Here is a 17142-nt window from a genome sequence, read left to right on the forward strand (position 1 = left end):
GAGAGTGTTGTCAGGAAGCACCAAATAGAAAACCGTTTTCATGCCTCCTTTTAGCTAAGACACTCTCTGCATCAGCTAGCAAGCACCAGAAGGATCAGAACCATTCAGAAAAATCTCAGAGCATGCCTCTTGCTCATTGAGGAACAATACACACACCTTCTAGTTCTGTCAGATTTCCTGTGTAAAGCTTGGGGAAGAGATGGTTAACTCTCCCTCCGGCCTCCAGCCTGGGGTTTTCCTGAGAAGATGAACAGTCTGCTTTCCTTATTGTCTGCACCAAAGGAACAGATTGCGTCAGTTTGTAAACTGTGTTACCGCTTGCAAAGGCCTGGAGTCAGCAGGTTTCCATTTCCCAGCAGACTCCAACAATGCTGATCGCCTTGGCTTCTGCTTCTCTGCCTCAGGCAGGATGGAAAGTATGTTCCCACCCTCTCATCATCCTCACCATAGAGGTAGGGGGAAGGAGGCCCTTCTAGTCCAGTCATCTCTCTTGTTACCCAGGCTTTCCCTGCATTTCCAGTAGCTTCTTGGTCCCACTTTGTATTGTGCCACCCTGACTGGGCTTCTGGGCATTCCTAGGGCTTTGGTATGGCTCAGTGCTAAGATGTCAGAAAAGAGATTGTTTGTAAAAGCAATTATCAATATGGGTTAGTCATGAAAGATCATGTGGTGTAGAGGTGACAGGGCATCTCAAGGAGGTGTTGGTGGGGACAGAGCCACACTGAGCCAGCGGCATGTGAAACAGCTTGCTGTTGCCCGCCTCTAGCCTGCCCACTCCTCACTCACTGCACTGTGCTGACAGTAATGAGACCCAGGAGGCCTTTCATAGGCACAGCCTCCCAGCTCCCAGAGCATTGAATTATTAATTGCATTGTGTTAATGTTCATTGTCTCTGAAAGAAGTTGGTGTGTGTGGCTGAGAGGGGAGGCGTAGAGTTGGTCGTGTTAAACTGCTACTGTATTAAGGTGAGGTGTCTCTTCAAGTTCTCACTCTGGCCATGGCCACATCACCACAGCTTCCATGAAGCATCCGGGATGGTAGAAGACCCAGGTCATAAAAGGATCTCAGTGATGCTCTGGTTGCCCTGGAATTCTACTCACATTCTCACAAAAGGCTAGGCAGAATGAGTGGGTTGTCTGGTGACTGTCTGGTGTTGCTATAACAGAATAAATGATACTGGTTATTTGTTTATTAGTTTAGGGTGTTTTATTTGGTTTGTTTGTTTAGGGTATTTTTACTTTGTTGCTTTGGCTTTTTGTTTGTTTTTAATGAGTTTATTTGGGCTCACAGTTCAAAAGACCGAGAGGATGCATTGTTATCAGCACTGACATCATGGTGGTGGATGTCATTCTGTCTGGAGCACCTTTGAGAGAAAAAACAGACAGAGAACAAGAGAAGTAGGGAAGGAGTAGGCTTACTCTTTATTAACAAGCTGGCTCTTCTAAAGGTGATAGCCATGTCCTCTAGTCTAATTATAAAGATTCCCCACTTCTCAAACTACCATACTTTGGGTTCTGCCAGACTTTCAGGCCAAGGTTACACCACATGAACCTATTGACAATAAACCAGCCAAGCCATAGAAAAAGAAGCTAGAGTGTCCCCACCTCACAATACCGGTTAATCATTCTTTCTGCTCCCCACCCTTCCCTTCCATCTTGTCTCCTCTGGGACATGACTACAAGCAAGGCTTTCCCACTTGCCCTTCTTCCTCATGTAACCCATTGCTTTTCTTTTGAAGCTTCTTGCCTTCTTCTATGTATGTTTCTATACCACAGCCTCAGAAAATTAAGACCAAAGAGAACCTCAGAAATGGGTCAATTCATTTTATTGAACCCAAAGCAGGTATGATGCACCAGCCAATAGGAGACAGTTATGTTGACCATTGGAGACAAAAGCATTTCTCTATTCCTCATCAGTTATATGAGCCATTTAGCTTGCCTGTCCCTGATTACTTAAGAGAGTTGAAATTGGGCTGGAGAGATGGCTCAGCGGTTAAGTCTGCTCTTCCAGAGGTCCTGAGTTCAATTCCCAGCAACCACATGGTGACTCACAACCATCTGTAATAAGATATGATGCCCTCTTCTGGTGTGTCTGAAGACAGCCACAGTGTACTCACATAAAATAAATAAATAAAATTTAAAGAGAAAGAGTTGAAATCATGAGTGTGGCTGATAAGGGAATGATGGGGATTTCTGCCTCTAAAGCTTGTCATTGGAACCCCCAACATGATCTCCCTACATCTAGCCCTAGGGGTTTCTAGTCCACCCTCTTGAGAAACAAACCTGCATCTGTACAAAACCATGTGCACAGTCAGTCCTTCCTTTCCAGGTACCTTTGGGCTAGGGTTGGGACATCCCCAGGACTATCTTATAGGCTTTCTGTGGGCTCCCACCCCTCTAGCTCAGGCTGACTGGAGGCTCTAAATCATTTTCTGTCTGCCTTAGGCATTGTGCATAGGCTTTGCCAATGCCCTCAAGGAGATACTACTGTTCTCCATCTTCCTGGCAAAAGGCTGGTATATATGTGTGTGGTCCTATGCCCATAGCCAGTAAATCCCACCTGGACTATCTCCTTTGACTGTCTGCATTTATTGTATAAAACATGGATTCCCCTTGCTGTCCTTCCCTGGTCTACCTTTTCCCCCTTGGTACCCTAGATATCTTAACTTAGCAGAGGCAAGCTCTAATGCATACTTACTTCTTTCCCATCTCCTTACTGCAGGGACCTGAAAGAGCTTCAGGAGGACGATATACCTTTGCCCTTTAGTAGCACTAGGAAGCCAGATCAGCTTCTGCAATAGATGTTAGGACACACACCACACCCCAGAGAGGGCTGAGCTCAGAACTCCCTTTGTGGTTTAAGACTCCTAAGCAGTCTTAAAATGTCTCCCACCCTAGTACGTACGTGTGTGTACACACACACACACACACACACACACACACACATTCATTTCCACCCTTCCTTCACTTTAGGAAAGAATCTGGAAGCTAAATGGCTAAGAAGTCCAAAAGTTAAGAGAAGGCATTAGCAAACAGTCAACCTTGCCTGGCTTTTATTTCTCCCTTCCTCCATACCTTTGGCAAACCCCAAGTGGCTCCATAGCCTGCATTGCACCCTAGGCAGGGATTATGTTCCCGCTTAGAGCAGGAGAATGACTCAGCCCCACTGCCTGTCTGATTGAAGTAGTTCCTGTGTTAAGGAGCTGGACAGAATCCAGACAAGAGGGGAAAGGGGGACAATTTGAAGGCAGAGACCGAAACTGAGTATGTATTTCTGGAAGTGAGAGCACAGAGGCCACTGAAAGAGAAACTGTAGAAGTGACACAAATTGCTGGCCACCATCCTCCAATTGCTCCAACCCATAACACTGGTGGTGGTCGCTTCCAGTTCTCCATCCCTTCCCTCCTTCTTCTTGCCTTCCTTACCCAGCCTCAGCCAGAAAGAAAGAACCCACAGCACAGCTGGGTGGGCACTGAGGTGTACGTGTTGCCTGGGCACCAGGAGCTCTTCCTCATTAATTAGGAGACATGCAGATTAACAGTCTGTGCCATTTTATTAATTTGGTAAATAAGCCAGAACAATTTCATTAGAGGCACATTAATATGCTTGGGAGCAGGAGGGTGTGTCCCACTGTGAGGCAGAAGGTCCCTGACTACCCTAGCCCACAGACAGACTGGGTGCAGTGTGTCTAGTATTTTGTCTCCCTGAGCATGGTTGGCTTTCAGCTCCCACCCCCTTTAACTTGACGGTGAGGAGAATACACACACACTAAGCAAGTAGACACCTGTCTGGGTGAATTTGGGGACAGTGACCCATACCTGAGCACTTTTTGTCGACCCTATTTGGTTAACTTTAACTTGTTTATAAGAAACCCAAAGTTTTTTAGGGAGGGCAGAGAATGACAGGGTTCACTAAGCAGGGATTGGTCCCCAAGTATGCAAAGCTCAATGTATATATAGCTTGACCAAGGAGGACACAGCTTCTACATATAACCCAGATATGTAGAACCAGCCCATAGTTGATAGAAGCTTTTTTTTTTTTAAGTTTAAGTGGATACTTAAATCTTTTTTTAAAGATGTTTTTATTTATTATATATGAGTACACTGTAGCTGTCATCAGACACACCAGAAGAGGGCATCAGATCTCATTACAGATGGTTGTGAGCCACCATGTGGTTGCTGGGTTTTGAACTCAGGCCTTCTGGAAGAGCAGTCAGTGCTCTTAACCACTGAGCCATCTCTCATATTACCCTACTTAGTAGACACATCTCCCTCTCCTTGTTCTATAGTTAAGGAAATGAGTTTTAAAAAGGTTGTTTTGTCCTGTTAACCCCACCACCCCCCACCACCCCGCAAAATCACAACTAATGCTAAGGGTTGAACCATAGTCCTTCAGATTCCCAAAGCCATGTATTTCTAATTTCTGAACCCAAGCAGTAGATGCTCCCAAGCTCTGGAAAATTGTTTGAGTATTAAAAAAAGATTCATTTTTTGGTGGAGCTGACATTCTAGCTGTAGGATGAAGACATTTGAACATGAAAGAAGAATTTCTACCAGGCAACTGAGAAAATGCTGGAGAACCATTTACATATCAACACTTTCTATTTAACATATTTATATTGGACCCATTTAATCATAATGACAAACCCTCTGGGTAGGTGCCCAATACCCCAAGTTTCTAGCAAGTTTTTTTTTTTTTTTTGGGGGGGGTTGTTTTTGTTTTTAAGGCACACCTGCAAAAGGCCATCCTATGAATACTTGGGGAATCAGCTTCTGGCTTTTAGGGACCTAAATGCAGCATGAAGGTTAGGAATGTGAAGCTGGCTGTGGCCTCAGACTAGCCATGTACTTGAGGGTAACCTTGAACTCCTTGTCCTCCTACATGCACCTCTCCTCCCCAGTACCAGGATCATAGGCATAGACCACTATGCCTAGGGCTTTGAAACTTTTATCTATTTATTTTTAGATTGGGGTCTCATTATGTAGCCCTAGCCGACCTGAAACTCTCTGTGTAGGCTATGGTGGCCTCAGAGATCTGTAGTATGCCTGGATAATTCCACCTTTTTGTTTTAGCTTTCAGAGCATAAAATTATTCTCTCTGTGATCCATTTAGTGTCCTGAGTTTTTGGGGAGAGCAATGCTTTCTCTTAGTGATTTTTGTTACAGAAAAATGGTCCCAACTGAGAGTACTGCTGGTATATTCCTTAAAGAAAAAAATACATATTATACAATGGTCATTCAAGCATGATCTCTTATGGTGCTGTTGTCTGAGAGCTCAGTGTAATTGAGTCAGTGATACATATTAAATAAGGTATCTTTAAAACAGAAACACATTTAAAACAAGGTTGCATATTTATCATTTGACAAGCAGGTAATAATAGGCTACCAGGTTCCTAACCCTTCTATTCTCTCTAGAAATAATGGTTCAGTGTTTTCTTTTTGTTGTTGTTGTTTTGTTTTGTGTTTTCCTTTTTTAAAAAAGATCTATTTGTTTATATGAATACTCTGTCTGCATGTATACCTGCACACCAGAAGAGGGAAACAGATCACATTATAGATGGGTATCATGTGGTTGCTGAGAATTGAACTCAGGACCTCTGGAAGAATAGACAGTGCTTAACCTCTGAGCCATCTCTCTAGTCCCTTTTTGTTTTGGTTTGGGTTTTTTTTGTTTGTTTTGTTTTGTTTTTTTAAGACAGGGTTTCTCTGTGTAGCCTTGGCTGTCCTGAAACTTGCTCTGCAGACAACCTCAAACTCACAGAGATCCTCCACCTGCCTTCGCTTCCTGAGTGGTGGAATGAAAAGCTTGCAGCACCTGGCCCAGCAGTTGAGTGTTTGCTAATTGAGTGTTCGTGGTCACTTTATAACACTATCGTGGATAAGAGTGGACTGTGCAGGCTAAGCCTGTACCTCAGTAGTAGAGGAATAACCCTGAGTTGGTTCCCAGCACTACAAAAAGAAAGAATTAAACTAGGCATGATGCCACACTCTTAGCACTTGGGAGATCGAAGCAAGGGGATCCGAAATTCAAGGTCATACCTAGCAACAAAGTGAGTGTGGGGCTAGCCTGGGCTGCATGAAACCCTGAAAAGGGGGGTGGGGGCAAGCAAAAAAGGTCCATATCTAGTCTCTTTTCTTCCTCTCATTCTCAGTGTGAGCATGTCTGTCTTACACAGCTGTCTGTGCTGCCTATGCTACCTAAACCTTGAACTCCTGGGCTCAAGAGATCTTCTTGCCTCAGCCTTCTAAATATTCTAAGTAGCTTGAACTATAAATAAACACAGCCATCCTTGGCTCTCTTGCAGGGAGTGAGAAGGAAATCCCAGAAGTTGGAATCCTGGAGCAAAACAGAGAACTAGAATTTGTATAGGTGCAGATCCTGTCACAGTTATACAACCAATTCCTGGTGGTCAGTCAAAAAGAAGTGGAGGAGGCTGCATATACACTGCACTCTGGGAGCTCCCTGTTTAACCTGTGCTCATGTGGCCCATAATTCTCTATGCCAAAACTGTGTCACAGACTTCAAGTACCTATCCATGTCAAAGTATATCTAAGAAGGTGGACCTATAGCATGGGAGTTGACTGCAAAGACCAGTAGCCAAGTAACTCAGGATCCTGCAGAAACAGTAGCCAAGCCACTTTTCTCCCCCTTGCCCTCCCCAGAGCGTTTGACTGAGAAATTACTATGTCATTAGCAGCTGTAATGAAAGAGGAAGCTGAGCCCCACTGGTGACAGCTTTATCTCCCTCTACAACCCCAGATAGAACCGGTGGCAGCACACTGCCCAAGGCCCGAGATTCCTTTCCTCTGCTGCTGGCTGGGCCTAGGGACTTGTCAAGCCCAAGTTAGCATATTGATTGCAGTCAGAAGGAAGCTGGATACATATGAGGTCTGGTCTTGCTTGCCAGGGAGAATCCACTGCTCCTTGGTGAAATGGCCCCAGGTATATATATCCACTAGTTGCAGGTTCTCTCTGGCAAGCCCTGGAGAAAGCATCTGGATTCTGACTTCAGAAAACTTGATGTCAGGTTAGGATTTGCCATGTGTAGTGAGGTCTAAGCATGGCACTGTGTAGGATGAGAGAGATTGTTCCTGCCTGGTTGCCTCAGCAACCCATTTCTGTGCTTCTTACATCAGTGCCAACAGCCCAACCCGCTGCAGAAAACCACACTGGCCTACTGCAAGCTGCCCAGAGGGCCTGCCAAGCCTGGAGGGGTGCTGTGTGGTCATGTAGGGGAGTCATCCTCTATTTTATTTGTTTGTCGGGAATGGGGGAACACTTGGCTACTGAAAGTGTGGGACATGACGGGTCAGGGAGGGAGGAGACTGGTATGGGCTTGGACTCTATGTTGGCTGGGAACTGAACCAGCCCCACTTGCTTTTGGCTGGGCACATGTCCCCTGAGCTTCCAACTACTAGGCAACCAGCCTGTCTGTTCTTCCCACTGCAGCCCCCGAGTTCCTTTGAGACCTACTGCTTTTTGGCCTTGGACTGTTTGGTAAAACTTAGCAAATTAAAACAAAGGAAAGGTGATCTTTACAGTGATATCATGCCCATCACAGTTTTATCTTGTAACTGCAGGCCTGATGGCCTCTTCAACTCACCCAGTCCTCTCCCTGCAGGACACACAATCTTGCAGTGCACTGGGCTTTTGCAGGTTGGATCAGAGCATCAAACTCTTTAAGTACCAACTGTTCTTCTTCACAAGCTAATTGCTGGACTCAGAGAAAGAAGAAACCTGTCTCAGCATCTACCAGGCACTAACTGCTGGTTCTTCCATTACATGTAACTGTGCTGAAGAGCTGTAGGTCCTAAGTCTGGATGCTGGAAAGGCCTGGAGTATTATTACTTCAGCAGAAGGAGGGACTGCTCCTGAGACAAGCTATTGGAGTTCAGGGAGAGGGTGAGCTTGGTCTTCTGGAGGCAGTGTAAAAAGACAAGTCAGGCAGCTGCGTGTTACTGGTTCTGCCCATCTAGCTCCATCCATTCCCTCTCAGCATCCCTGCAAACTCAACCAGAAAGCCAGCTGGAATCTGCGTAGTGTTCTTGTCCTAGGACATTAGTGGGCTCTGCATATGCCCTATGCCACACTCCAATCTAAATTGCCATTTCTCTTCAGAGGATTAGGGATGGACCTAAGGACCAAAACAGTGGTGAAAACTAGGGTGACATCAGGGCCGGCCTTGCCTCCTGGTCCTGACCCCTTTACCCTGTATCCCATTATCTTCTCTCTGCCACCTTCCCCAATCCAGGCACCTCGGTCTATTTTAGGGGAGTAGCATCACCTTGTATTTCCCAACTGCCCATTCTCATTCCTTCTAGCCCACTGCCACTGGCACCAGCTCAAGCTTTGAGAATTCCTAGGTATTTAGACATTCGTTTTATTGCTTAATCGAGCTTGAAGCCATTTAAATTAATACAAGTTTTTACACTTAGCAGCAAGGGCTTTTTTTAGACCCCTTTAGCTGAGGAAGAACGAGGGTCTAGAGAGACTCAAGGAAGGAAGGAATTTATCATGGGCTATTGCTTTTCTCAGGTAGGGGCAGGTCAGCCTCCCCAAAAGACACAACCCTGATCACCCTCTTGGAGGAACTGAGTCTGTGCCAGCTCTGGGGTCCTAGGGTCAGCCTTCCATGGAGAGTGCTGACCTAGTGTCTAGGCTTTTGCTCATGACCTTACTTGTCTGCTTCCCTCCCCCAAACTGTCCCTGTGCTAATGCAGCTCCACCCACACCCTCTTGCCTTACCTGTCTTCTCCTCTCTTCCTCTGGCTTTCTGGAAGCCTCCTTAATTGCCTCCATTAAACATTAATCCTTTCAGTTCTTCCTGGAAGAATTCAGTCTCCCTCTCCCCAGGGACTATCTTGTTCCTGGGCCTGCCTGCCTTCACCACAAGAACTGGAGTGGGTGAGGGAGGGTAGGGTGCACCTCGTTCAGCTTGCTTCTCCCTTCACCCCTGCACACACATGCACAGCTAAGCAAAGGGCCTCCTTCAGCCAAAGTGAGTCAAGTGCACCCCAGAAGCTCTGCCAAAAGGAAAAGGGGAGAGAAAGCAGAATGATGAGTCTCAAGTGCTGTGCTCTGCACAGCTGCAGGGATTGACCTAAGTGGGTCAGCGAGGACATAAAGAACAGACAAGACTCACAACACACAAAAAAAGCTGGGATTGGGTGGCCTGAGATCTCTGATGGAGAAGCTGAAGCTCAGTGTGTTTAATTCTATACAGTTGAACGCAGGGTTATTGCACTGAGATAAACAGGAAGGCAGGATTTTTACATACAGCTGAACAAGGAGACAGGTTTAGCTCATCTCTGTAGGAGCTGTCTCAAGCTGCAAGCATGGGTGGGGGAAAAGCTACATGGAGATTTTTTTTCCTGCACACTGTCAGCATTCACACTCTGACTCAAGAAGGGCTTTGCCATCCCTCAGAGATTCACTTGGAAGGTTTTGCCACTTCCATGGGGCAGAAGCATTGTGGTCGTTGACATGGTTGCACTCAGGACTTCTCTGGTTCTAGCTGCTTCTGCTACATAGAATGAATATAGAAGTGACCTTGGTGCCATTCTCAAGCCTCGAACTTCCAGAACGATTCCCATGAACTGACACATATACTCTGTTTTTTGTTTCCAGGTGGAGGTAGAGGTAGAGAGCATGGATAAAGCTGGCAACTTCATTGGCTGGCTGCACATGGATGGGGCTAACCTGTCTGTCTTGCTGGTGGAGCAGGCGCTTTCCAAGGTCCACTTCACTGCTGAGCGCAGTGCCTACTACAAGCCTCTCCTGTCTGCTGAGGAAGCTGCCAAGCAGAGGAAAGAGAAGGTACCAAATACAGACTATGCCAGTCAATCCCTAGCATGTGCTTTTTTCTTACCTACTCCTTCCCACACCAGAGGGTGAAGGATAAGGTGCCGGCTGAGGCACCTTTGATCATAAGCCAGATGCAGACCTTCAGTTGGCCAGGATTGTCAGTCCGGAAGATTCTCAGTGGTGTCCCAGACCTATAGCTAGACCATCTAGAAGATGACATTGGAGCAGTGGAAGAAATGTCAAGGACAAGGACACCACCTGGCAGTGTCCACCAAGGGACTGGTCAACCCACCTCTGAATTTCCTTACTTCTGCCCTTTAGAGCAAGCAGTAGCCCAACAAGATGCACGGAGTCCTTAGAACACCAGATTTACAACCAGTCTCAGATACTACATTGAAGAGACAAGGGAGGCGGATCCAAAGAAGCTTTTGGAAACAACTTGACTATTAAGGAACTCTGTGGCTTTGGGGTGGGAGCTGGGCTGGCCCCTTCCCACACTAGCCTGTCTCCATTGACTTATAGCCTGCCTAATAGTAGGATAAATCAGCCACCAATCTGTCAGAGCTCCTCTGTGCTCGAAGAAGGGTTTCGTGGGACAGCCATGCTAAACCATAAATTGTTCCAAGAATAAATATGTCCTTCTCCATAGGGCAGCCATCTGGCTTGAGATTCGTTTCCCAAAGCCAAGATAACATGCCAATAAGAGTTTGGGGGTGTTGTGCCCCTAAACATACCATATACTTCCTCAGGCCAAGCAGCTACCTCCTGGCTCAGGGCCTCTTTCCTTTTTCAGTACTGGACCTAGGGATCCCTGACTTAATCATCCTCTGGGAATTGGGAAAAGTGTCACATACTTTGGTGGCAAGAAAATACAGGTGGATAGGCTCCAGAAGTATGTGGCTCAGAAACAGAGGCTGGGCATCAGAGACCTAAGCTAAGAGGTGCTAGCTGCCTCGGGATGCCAGGGGGAGTTTCCTTCTTCCTCCTCCAGTTCCTGGTCACTTTAAACTCTCTTCTGAGAGTGGCAGGAGAAGCAGACAGCCTTGACTTCCACAGGGAAGGAGAGTTTAAATTTGGGGCTGCTGCTCTTAAGTCCTCTGTCTTTAGGAGGGAACTGAAGGGCCAGTATGGTAGCATTGAGGACCAAGGCTGTGAACTAAGGCATCTCTGCCTAGGGCACAGCTTCACACATGAGAATTCACTGGAGTATAGAAGCTGCCTCCTCAGCTCTGGCCATTCAGAGTGGACTTGGTTAAGGACCCAGAGTGGTATCTGCCCTAAGGGACTGACTAGATTCCTTGCCAGGTATAGCATGAGACATCTCATAGCACAGTAGACTTGTTGAAAAGATCCCAAGTTGTCATTCTGTTGCTGCCACTTGATGATGCTAAGAAGTAATTATCAGTGATTAATTACTTACATGAGCTGCACGTTTTATTCCAATCCAATTAAAATGCAGTATCCAACCCTCTATACTGGGCCACCTTCCCCATGAGTCCCTCTACAGCAAAGTCCAATTCACTTAGGATCCAGAAGAACCAGCTTGGCCTTCCACCTCCCAGTGAGCTCATTCTGGAGGAACAGCTCTGTCTACAGAGCCTTTTAGTGACTCCTGGTTGGCAGTTGATGGGGGGTTTGGAAGACAGCTGGGGGACTAAGTATCTCAGGTGTACTCTGCATTTCCCACTTGTAACCTCCTAAAGGCTGCTTCACTGCTGAGGAATAAAAGATTACGGTTCCTTCACAATGTGTAAATGTTTATACATACGGGCTATACCAGGAAAGGAAATGCTGAGAGACCAAGAGACCAGATGTGTGTAGAACCATTTGGACAGTGACTTGTGTGTGCATGTATTAGTGAGTGTATCTCTCTGGAGGAAACTGATGGTGCTGAAGCCCAGAAGCTGCCTCCTCAGGAGGCTAGCTAGAGAACTTAGCTGTCTCCCTGCTGGGTTTATTTAATTCCACCCTGTATCCTATAAAACCCTCCCTTTCTTCTGTGGTTCTGGGCAGAAACAAGGAGGGAGTCACAGGTGGCAGATACGCACATACAGATAAATATTCTCTTCTTCCTTCCCTCTCCCTCCCTCCCTCTCCCCCTTCCCTCCCTTCCTTTCTCCATCCCTCTTTTCTCAACCCAGCAGGGCCTCCAACAGGGCTGGATTGGCCATTGATTGGTTTTTATTGAGCTTGGCCTTCCTGCTGAGTGTTGGAAGGCCTCTGCCACCCTGGCTCCATGCCAGCCACACCCTCAGAGCCTAGTGAGTAGGGATATTAAATAGGATTTAGACAGCCAATAGATTCCCTGTACACATTTCTCTCTTCTGTCAGAAGGAGGGTCTGGAGCTCCATGGGAAAAGCAAGGGAAGGGGAGGATGAAGGGCCAGAAACCTTTTGCTCCTAACTCATTCTGACTTACACGTGTGCCCGGCATAATAGGGTCCCTCCCTGGTGACAGCTGCAGCAACAGGGGCCCTTAATAAGTTCCAGATATAGCATGAACCTGAAGAAAACAGAAACTTGCTTGGCAGAACAGCCTGAAGCAGGAACAAAGGAGAGGAAGGGTCACAGCAGTGCCTTGCCCCAAGATAGATCCAGATCCACCTTGAGCCTAGCTTTGCAGCAGAAGAGATTCTGTTCGTAAGCCTGGCCATAAACCCTAACTACCACTTCAGAGTTCAGGAAGATATCGCCACACAAATGCACTCACAAGTGGCCCAAGATCAGGGGAGACTAACTATGAGACTCTTCATGTGCCTGGGCCCTGCTGCTAAGCCAAGATTCATATCTACTTGGCCATAAGGGGTCTTACCCAGCCCCTCGTTCTAGAAAAGGCCTTTGAATTTTCCTATTCCACTCCCATGGGTCCAGGAATTGCAGCATCTACTCCACAAAGATTCCTTCAAACAAGACCATAGCAGAGATGTGAGCTCAAGAGGCTGTAGGCAAGCAGTACTTACTTGTCTGTCTTTCCTTATGAGATTGCTCTATAGAAGGGCACTACCAGCCAATGGAGGCATGTTCTAAGGATAAGGACCACACCCATCGCAGCAGATTGGTTCCATCAAACCAAAAGGACACCTTGCACCTACCAGCTTGCCTAGAACCACTGGCTCCCCAAGAAAAACAAGGAACCATTGTGGCTCCACTGCTCAAAGAGCCAAATACAGAGTCGAATTCTTACTTAGAATGAAGGTTGCGCCCTCCCCCCCCCCCCCCAAGCAGCCCTTCCTCTTCTACCCCTGGATCCTTGAAACTGTGGCACCTGCCGCTCCTTGGGTAGGCACCTTGTTCCCATTGTCTTTTCAGCCCAGGTAGCAGTATGTACTTGCTTCTGCCAGGTGAGCTATCCAACCTGAGGCTTTCATTTGCATCATTGGTGACCTCAGAGCTCTGCCCACCTGAGCCTGTGGTGAACAAAGCTCCGCCCCCCTCTCCCCAGGGAGGGAACCCGGTGCTGTCGCCTGGGGCTCTTTCACTTGAGCACTCATTAGCAGTTTCTGCTCTCACCCTGTCAGTCAGCTCCAAATTCATCCAAGCAGCTGAGGAGAGCCCTCCCCAGCAGCCACAGCCCAGGAAGTAGGGTGGGGGAGGATTGGTCTCTGAATGACTCTCAGATCCTCTCCATCAGCCAACACAGAGGCCTCATCTCTTTACCAAGCTGCAAGCCAGAAAAGGAGGCAGCTAGAGGAACTGAGCGGGGAGGGGAGGGGAGGGGCGGAAAGGGCTGGTGCAGACAGCCCAAATGCGGCACAGCACCTGGGTGCTGAGAGATGGAGGATGAGAAGCATGGGTGCTGGCAGGAAGGGAAAGACTGCTGGGTCAGAAAGGTTTCTGGCGGCGGCTTAGCCCATTTAAAGCAGTGATGACAGGCTTGTCTTAGAGGCTGTGTGAGTCCTATTGATCTGTGGAGTTCCAAGGGCTCTAGAGGGCGTGGGAGCCTAGTCGATAAGTGTGACTGGCTAAGTTGACCCCTTCCAGCCAGAGAAGCCTAAAGGAAAGAGCTGAAGGCCTTCTTTGAAAGCATTTGTGACTATCCTGTCCTGTCATAGGGAACTTGACTAGCTTGAGGTGTTTGGGCCTTTGAAACCTTAGGGAAGACAGAGCTGTGCATTAGCACTCCACTGCCTGCTTCTCCCGGCAGGCCAGGGCTGGGCCTGGTGTATGCCTTAAGTCCCTGGGTGATGGAAATGAGAGCAGTGATAGGAATAATAGTGATGGAGACAGATGTTGGCAGCTGGAGCCTAGCCAGAGTAAGTCCTACACATGCCATTGTGGAAGGCACTTCTCTGTGTGGCATGGTGGAAAAACTTAAGCCTAGATGGGCCTTTGCCATTCCCTTCAACATCCCCTGAAGTCGTGCCTCTCCTTTTGATAGAAGGGCAGAAGTTTAAGTTTGGGGTGACCCAAGGAGGTTCTATAATTGCAGCATGTCGGCCCTTCAGTTCCTTCCAGGAGCCAACCAAGAATCTGTTCATTAGCTGAGAATGTCAGTGACTCTATGTTAACGTTCTAATCAAAGGAAATAGACCCAGAGATCACTTGTTAAAGTCAAAACACAAGATAAAGGGTAAAGGTGCATACCTTCTAAGTGTTTCCCAGAGCCCTATGCTGCTTGTGGCCTCCAGAGACCCAAACATCACCAAGGGCCTACTTCTAACTGCACATCTGTGTGCCTCAGTTTCCCCATTTGCAAAAGAGGAATATTCATTCAGAAGGTTGTTGTGAGGCTCAACTAAATTGATACTTCAAGAATGTTTAGAAGGTTCATGGCACTAGTGAGCACGAAGGTTTCTGGTTAATACCATCCTCTTCCTCTGTATGTGTATGTCTTCATGATGCCATGTGTGGTCCTATCTCCTGACTCCCCATCAACTTCCTGCTGCTCAGCTGGAGAGCCACCTCCCTTCCCTGCTCTGACAGACCTCACTACTTGGCTAATCTCCTGGCCGCAGGATTGGACTTGACACGCTGTCACGTCGAATCAGCTTCTGAGCTGCTGCAGCTCTGGCACAGGGCTTGGGGAAGGAAGGAAGAGAGGGGAAGGGTGGAGAGGGGTGGCCCAGCCTCAGAGCTGAGGTCAGAGCAACCTGCTGAAGGTGAGGAGTCCAGAGCACAGGAGAAACAGTTCTGCACAGAGTCAGGTCCCCCTTTCCCAGCTGCAGCAGCTACAGCTTGGAGTGCCTCAGGAACAGGGTGGCCATAGGAGTGACCTGCAGAGTGACCTTGCAGAGCACTGTGGGAAGGGAGATGGAGATTTGAGACTAAAGGGACTGACTGAGCAGGCAGCCCAAAGCCAAAGTAGCTCACGGATGGGATCCTCACACTCTACTCTTATGGGATCACCTGGAACTCAGTGTGATTCTAATTTAATAAGCCTGGGGTAAGCTCCTGGAGCCTGTTTTTAAACAAGCTTCCAGTTTGATATCTGTCAAAATAATGACCCTCTAACCCAGAACTTCAGAGACTCCACCTTTCATGCTCAGAATCAGCCCTGCAATGACCACAAACGTAACCAAGGGCAACACCTGTTTACCCAAAGCCCCTGGTTGGTATCCTCACTGATGTCCTTCTCAACTACCCCGTCTTCACTACCCCTGCAGGTCTGGGCCCACTATGAGGAGAGGCCTGTGGAGGAGGTGATGCCTGTGCTGGAGGAGAAGGAGCGCTCTGCCAGCTACAAGCCTGTGTTTGTGACCGAGATCACAGATGACCTGCACTTCTATGTGCAAGATGTGGAGACTGGTGAGTGCCTGGGAGCTGCAGCCTCACAGATCCCAGCGTGGGTACAGCCCCAGCATTCCCCCAAGAAACATCACCTCAGGAACCCACAAGTGAGTCCTGGAGTGGACATGTGGTAGGCCAAGCAGGTCCTCTGAGGACAGGTGGCATTATAGATTCATCTGGGTGGTTCTCTGAGACTCTTAGGTAATGCTTTTACTCCCAGACACCCCTGGCAGGGCTGGGCATGAAGATTTGTTGCCTGAGTATGTCAGGAATCATGGAGCAGATTGTCTGATGTGGCCAGGGAGCCCTCTTCTTACAGAGGTTAGTATAGAATTATAATGGCCAGTTTCCATGGCAACAAGCAGGCTCTAGGGGAAGCTATCCCCTGGCAGACTTTGTGAAGGACCTTCTTTCTCCTATCTTCAGTTCACCACCAGATGGCCAGGGCCCCTACACAAACACCTCAGTAGAGACCATTCTAGCAGCAGCCATATCCACCACTCTTACTTCCCCTGACTTCCCTCCTCCAAATTCTGCTCCGGGCAAGAAGCAGTGTTGTTGCCAGAGGACCAGCTCATACAGCTACCAAATCCTGGCAGAGGGGTGTGCAGATATGGGCAGCCCCAGAATGGCATGGTACAGTTATTGCCTGGCTTCCTCAACCCTACTCCAAACCTACTCCAAGTTGCCAACAGACTGTCGGAGCCACTTCCCCTCTAATGATATTTCCCCAGCAGCTGTTTCTGTGATGCTGCTGTTTCACCAAGGAACACTTCTCTCTTCCTCATCCTGTATTGGCTCTGCTAGGGAAGAGAAAAGGTGGAGGAGGGGGAAGGTTGATAAGCCTTGGGGACTCTCTCCTCCTTAGGGCAGCCAGCTTTCAGGACTGGGTTGCCTGATGGGAAATAGTCTTACCTCACAGGGTCTAAGTAGAAGTTAGGTCTGTGAGTGAGCAGAGGAACAGCTAAAATGGCCATTGGAGAGCCTGAGGGAGGAACTCTAAGCAGTCCCTGTCCAGGGACAAGATCCACCCACAGGTTCCACCTAGGAAGGACCTGCTTAACTGGCCCCAGTGTGTTCAGAGGCAGAGCTTGAGGGTACAAGTTTCCTGCCTGACTCCCTCACCAGAGAACCCAGTGAGGCTCTCTCTGGCTGCTCTAGAAAGCCAGGATACTTGGAGAGAGAGATACTTGGTGTCCAGAGCAGAAATGGGAAAGAAAAAGGCCCAGAGAAAGCTAGCATTCCTAGAAAGATGACACTGGCTTACAGTAGTAACTACCAGGGAAGATGCTGCAACCCTCAGGTGGCTCTATTCAGTCCATGAAAATAAGCCCAGGGTCTTTAGCCTCCCTCTCTGAACCTTTGGGGTTCCTCAAGGCACATTCTCTCACCCTGCCCCCTTTCTATTAAAGCCCATCTTCACAAAGGGTCTTACAAAAACATTAAATGCAAGTGACCAATTAGACCCTATATAAGGACCTCCAGGAGGCTGTGGCTCCTGGCAGGAGGCATGAGCCTGTTTCTTTCTGTTGCCTGGGAACCTAAAAATCCAATAACCTGAAAGTAGAACAAATTCAGAAGCACCTGTCAATGTAAAAGCTGCTTCCCAGTG

At 47.9% G+C, this 17142-nt stretch overlaps 1 protein-coding gene across 1 annotated transcript in view; it reads left to right on the forward strand.

Moving 5' to 3' along the window:
* The window catches only part of SND1 (staphylococcal nuclease and tudor domain containing 1), a 385665-nt gene that overhangs the window by 361769 nt on the left and 6754 nt on the right, over positions 1–17142 (forward strand). Inside the window, exons 17-18 of the mRNA XM_080936109.1 lie at positions 9627–9815; positions 15407–15548. Coding sequence (XP_080792235.1) covers positions 9627–9815; positions 15407–15548 — 331 coding nt within the window. The remainder of the gene's footprint in view (positions 1–9626; positions 9816–15406; positions 15549–17142) is intronic.

Source organism: Micromys minutus (genome assembly GCF_963924665.1).
Source record: "Micromys minutus genome assembly, chromosome: 23".
In the NCBI taxonomy this organism is placed as follows: domain Eukaryota; kingdom Metazoa; phylum Chordata; class Mammalia; order Rodentia; family Muridae; genus Micromys; species Micromys minutus.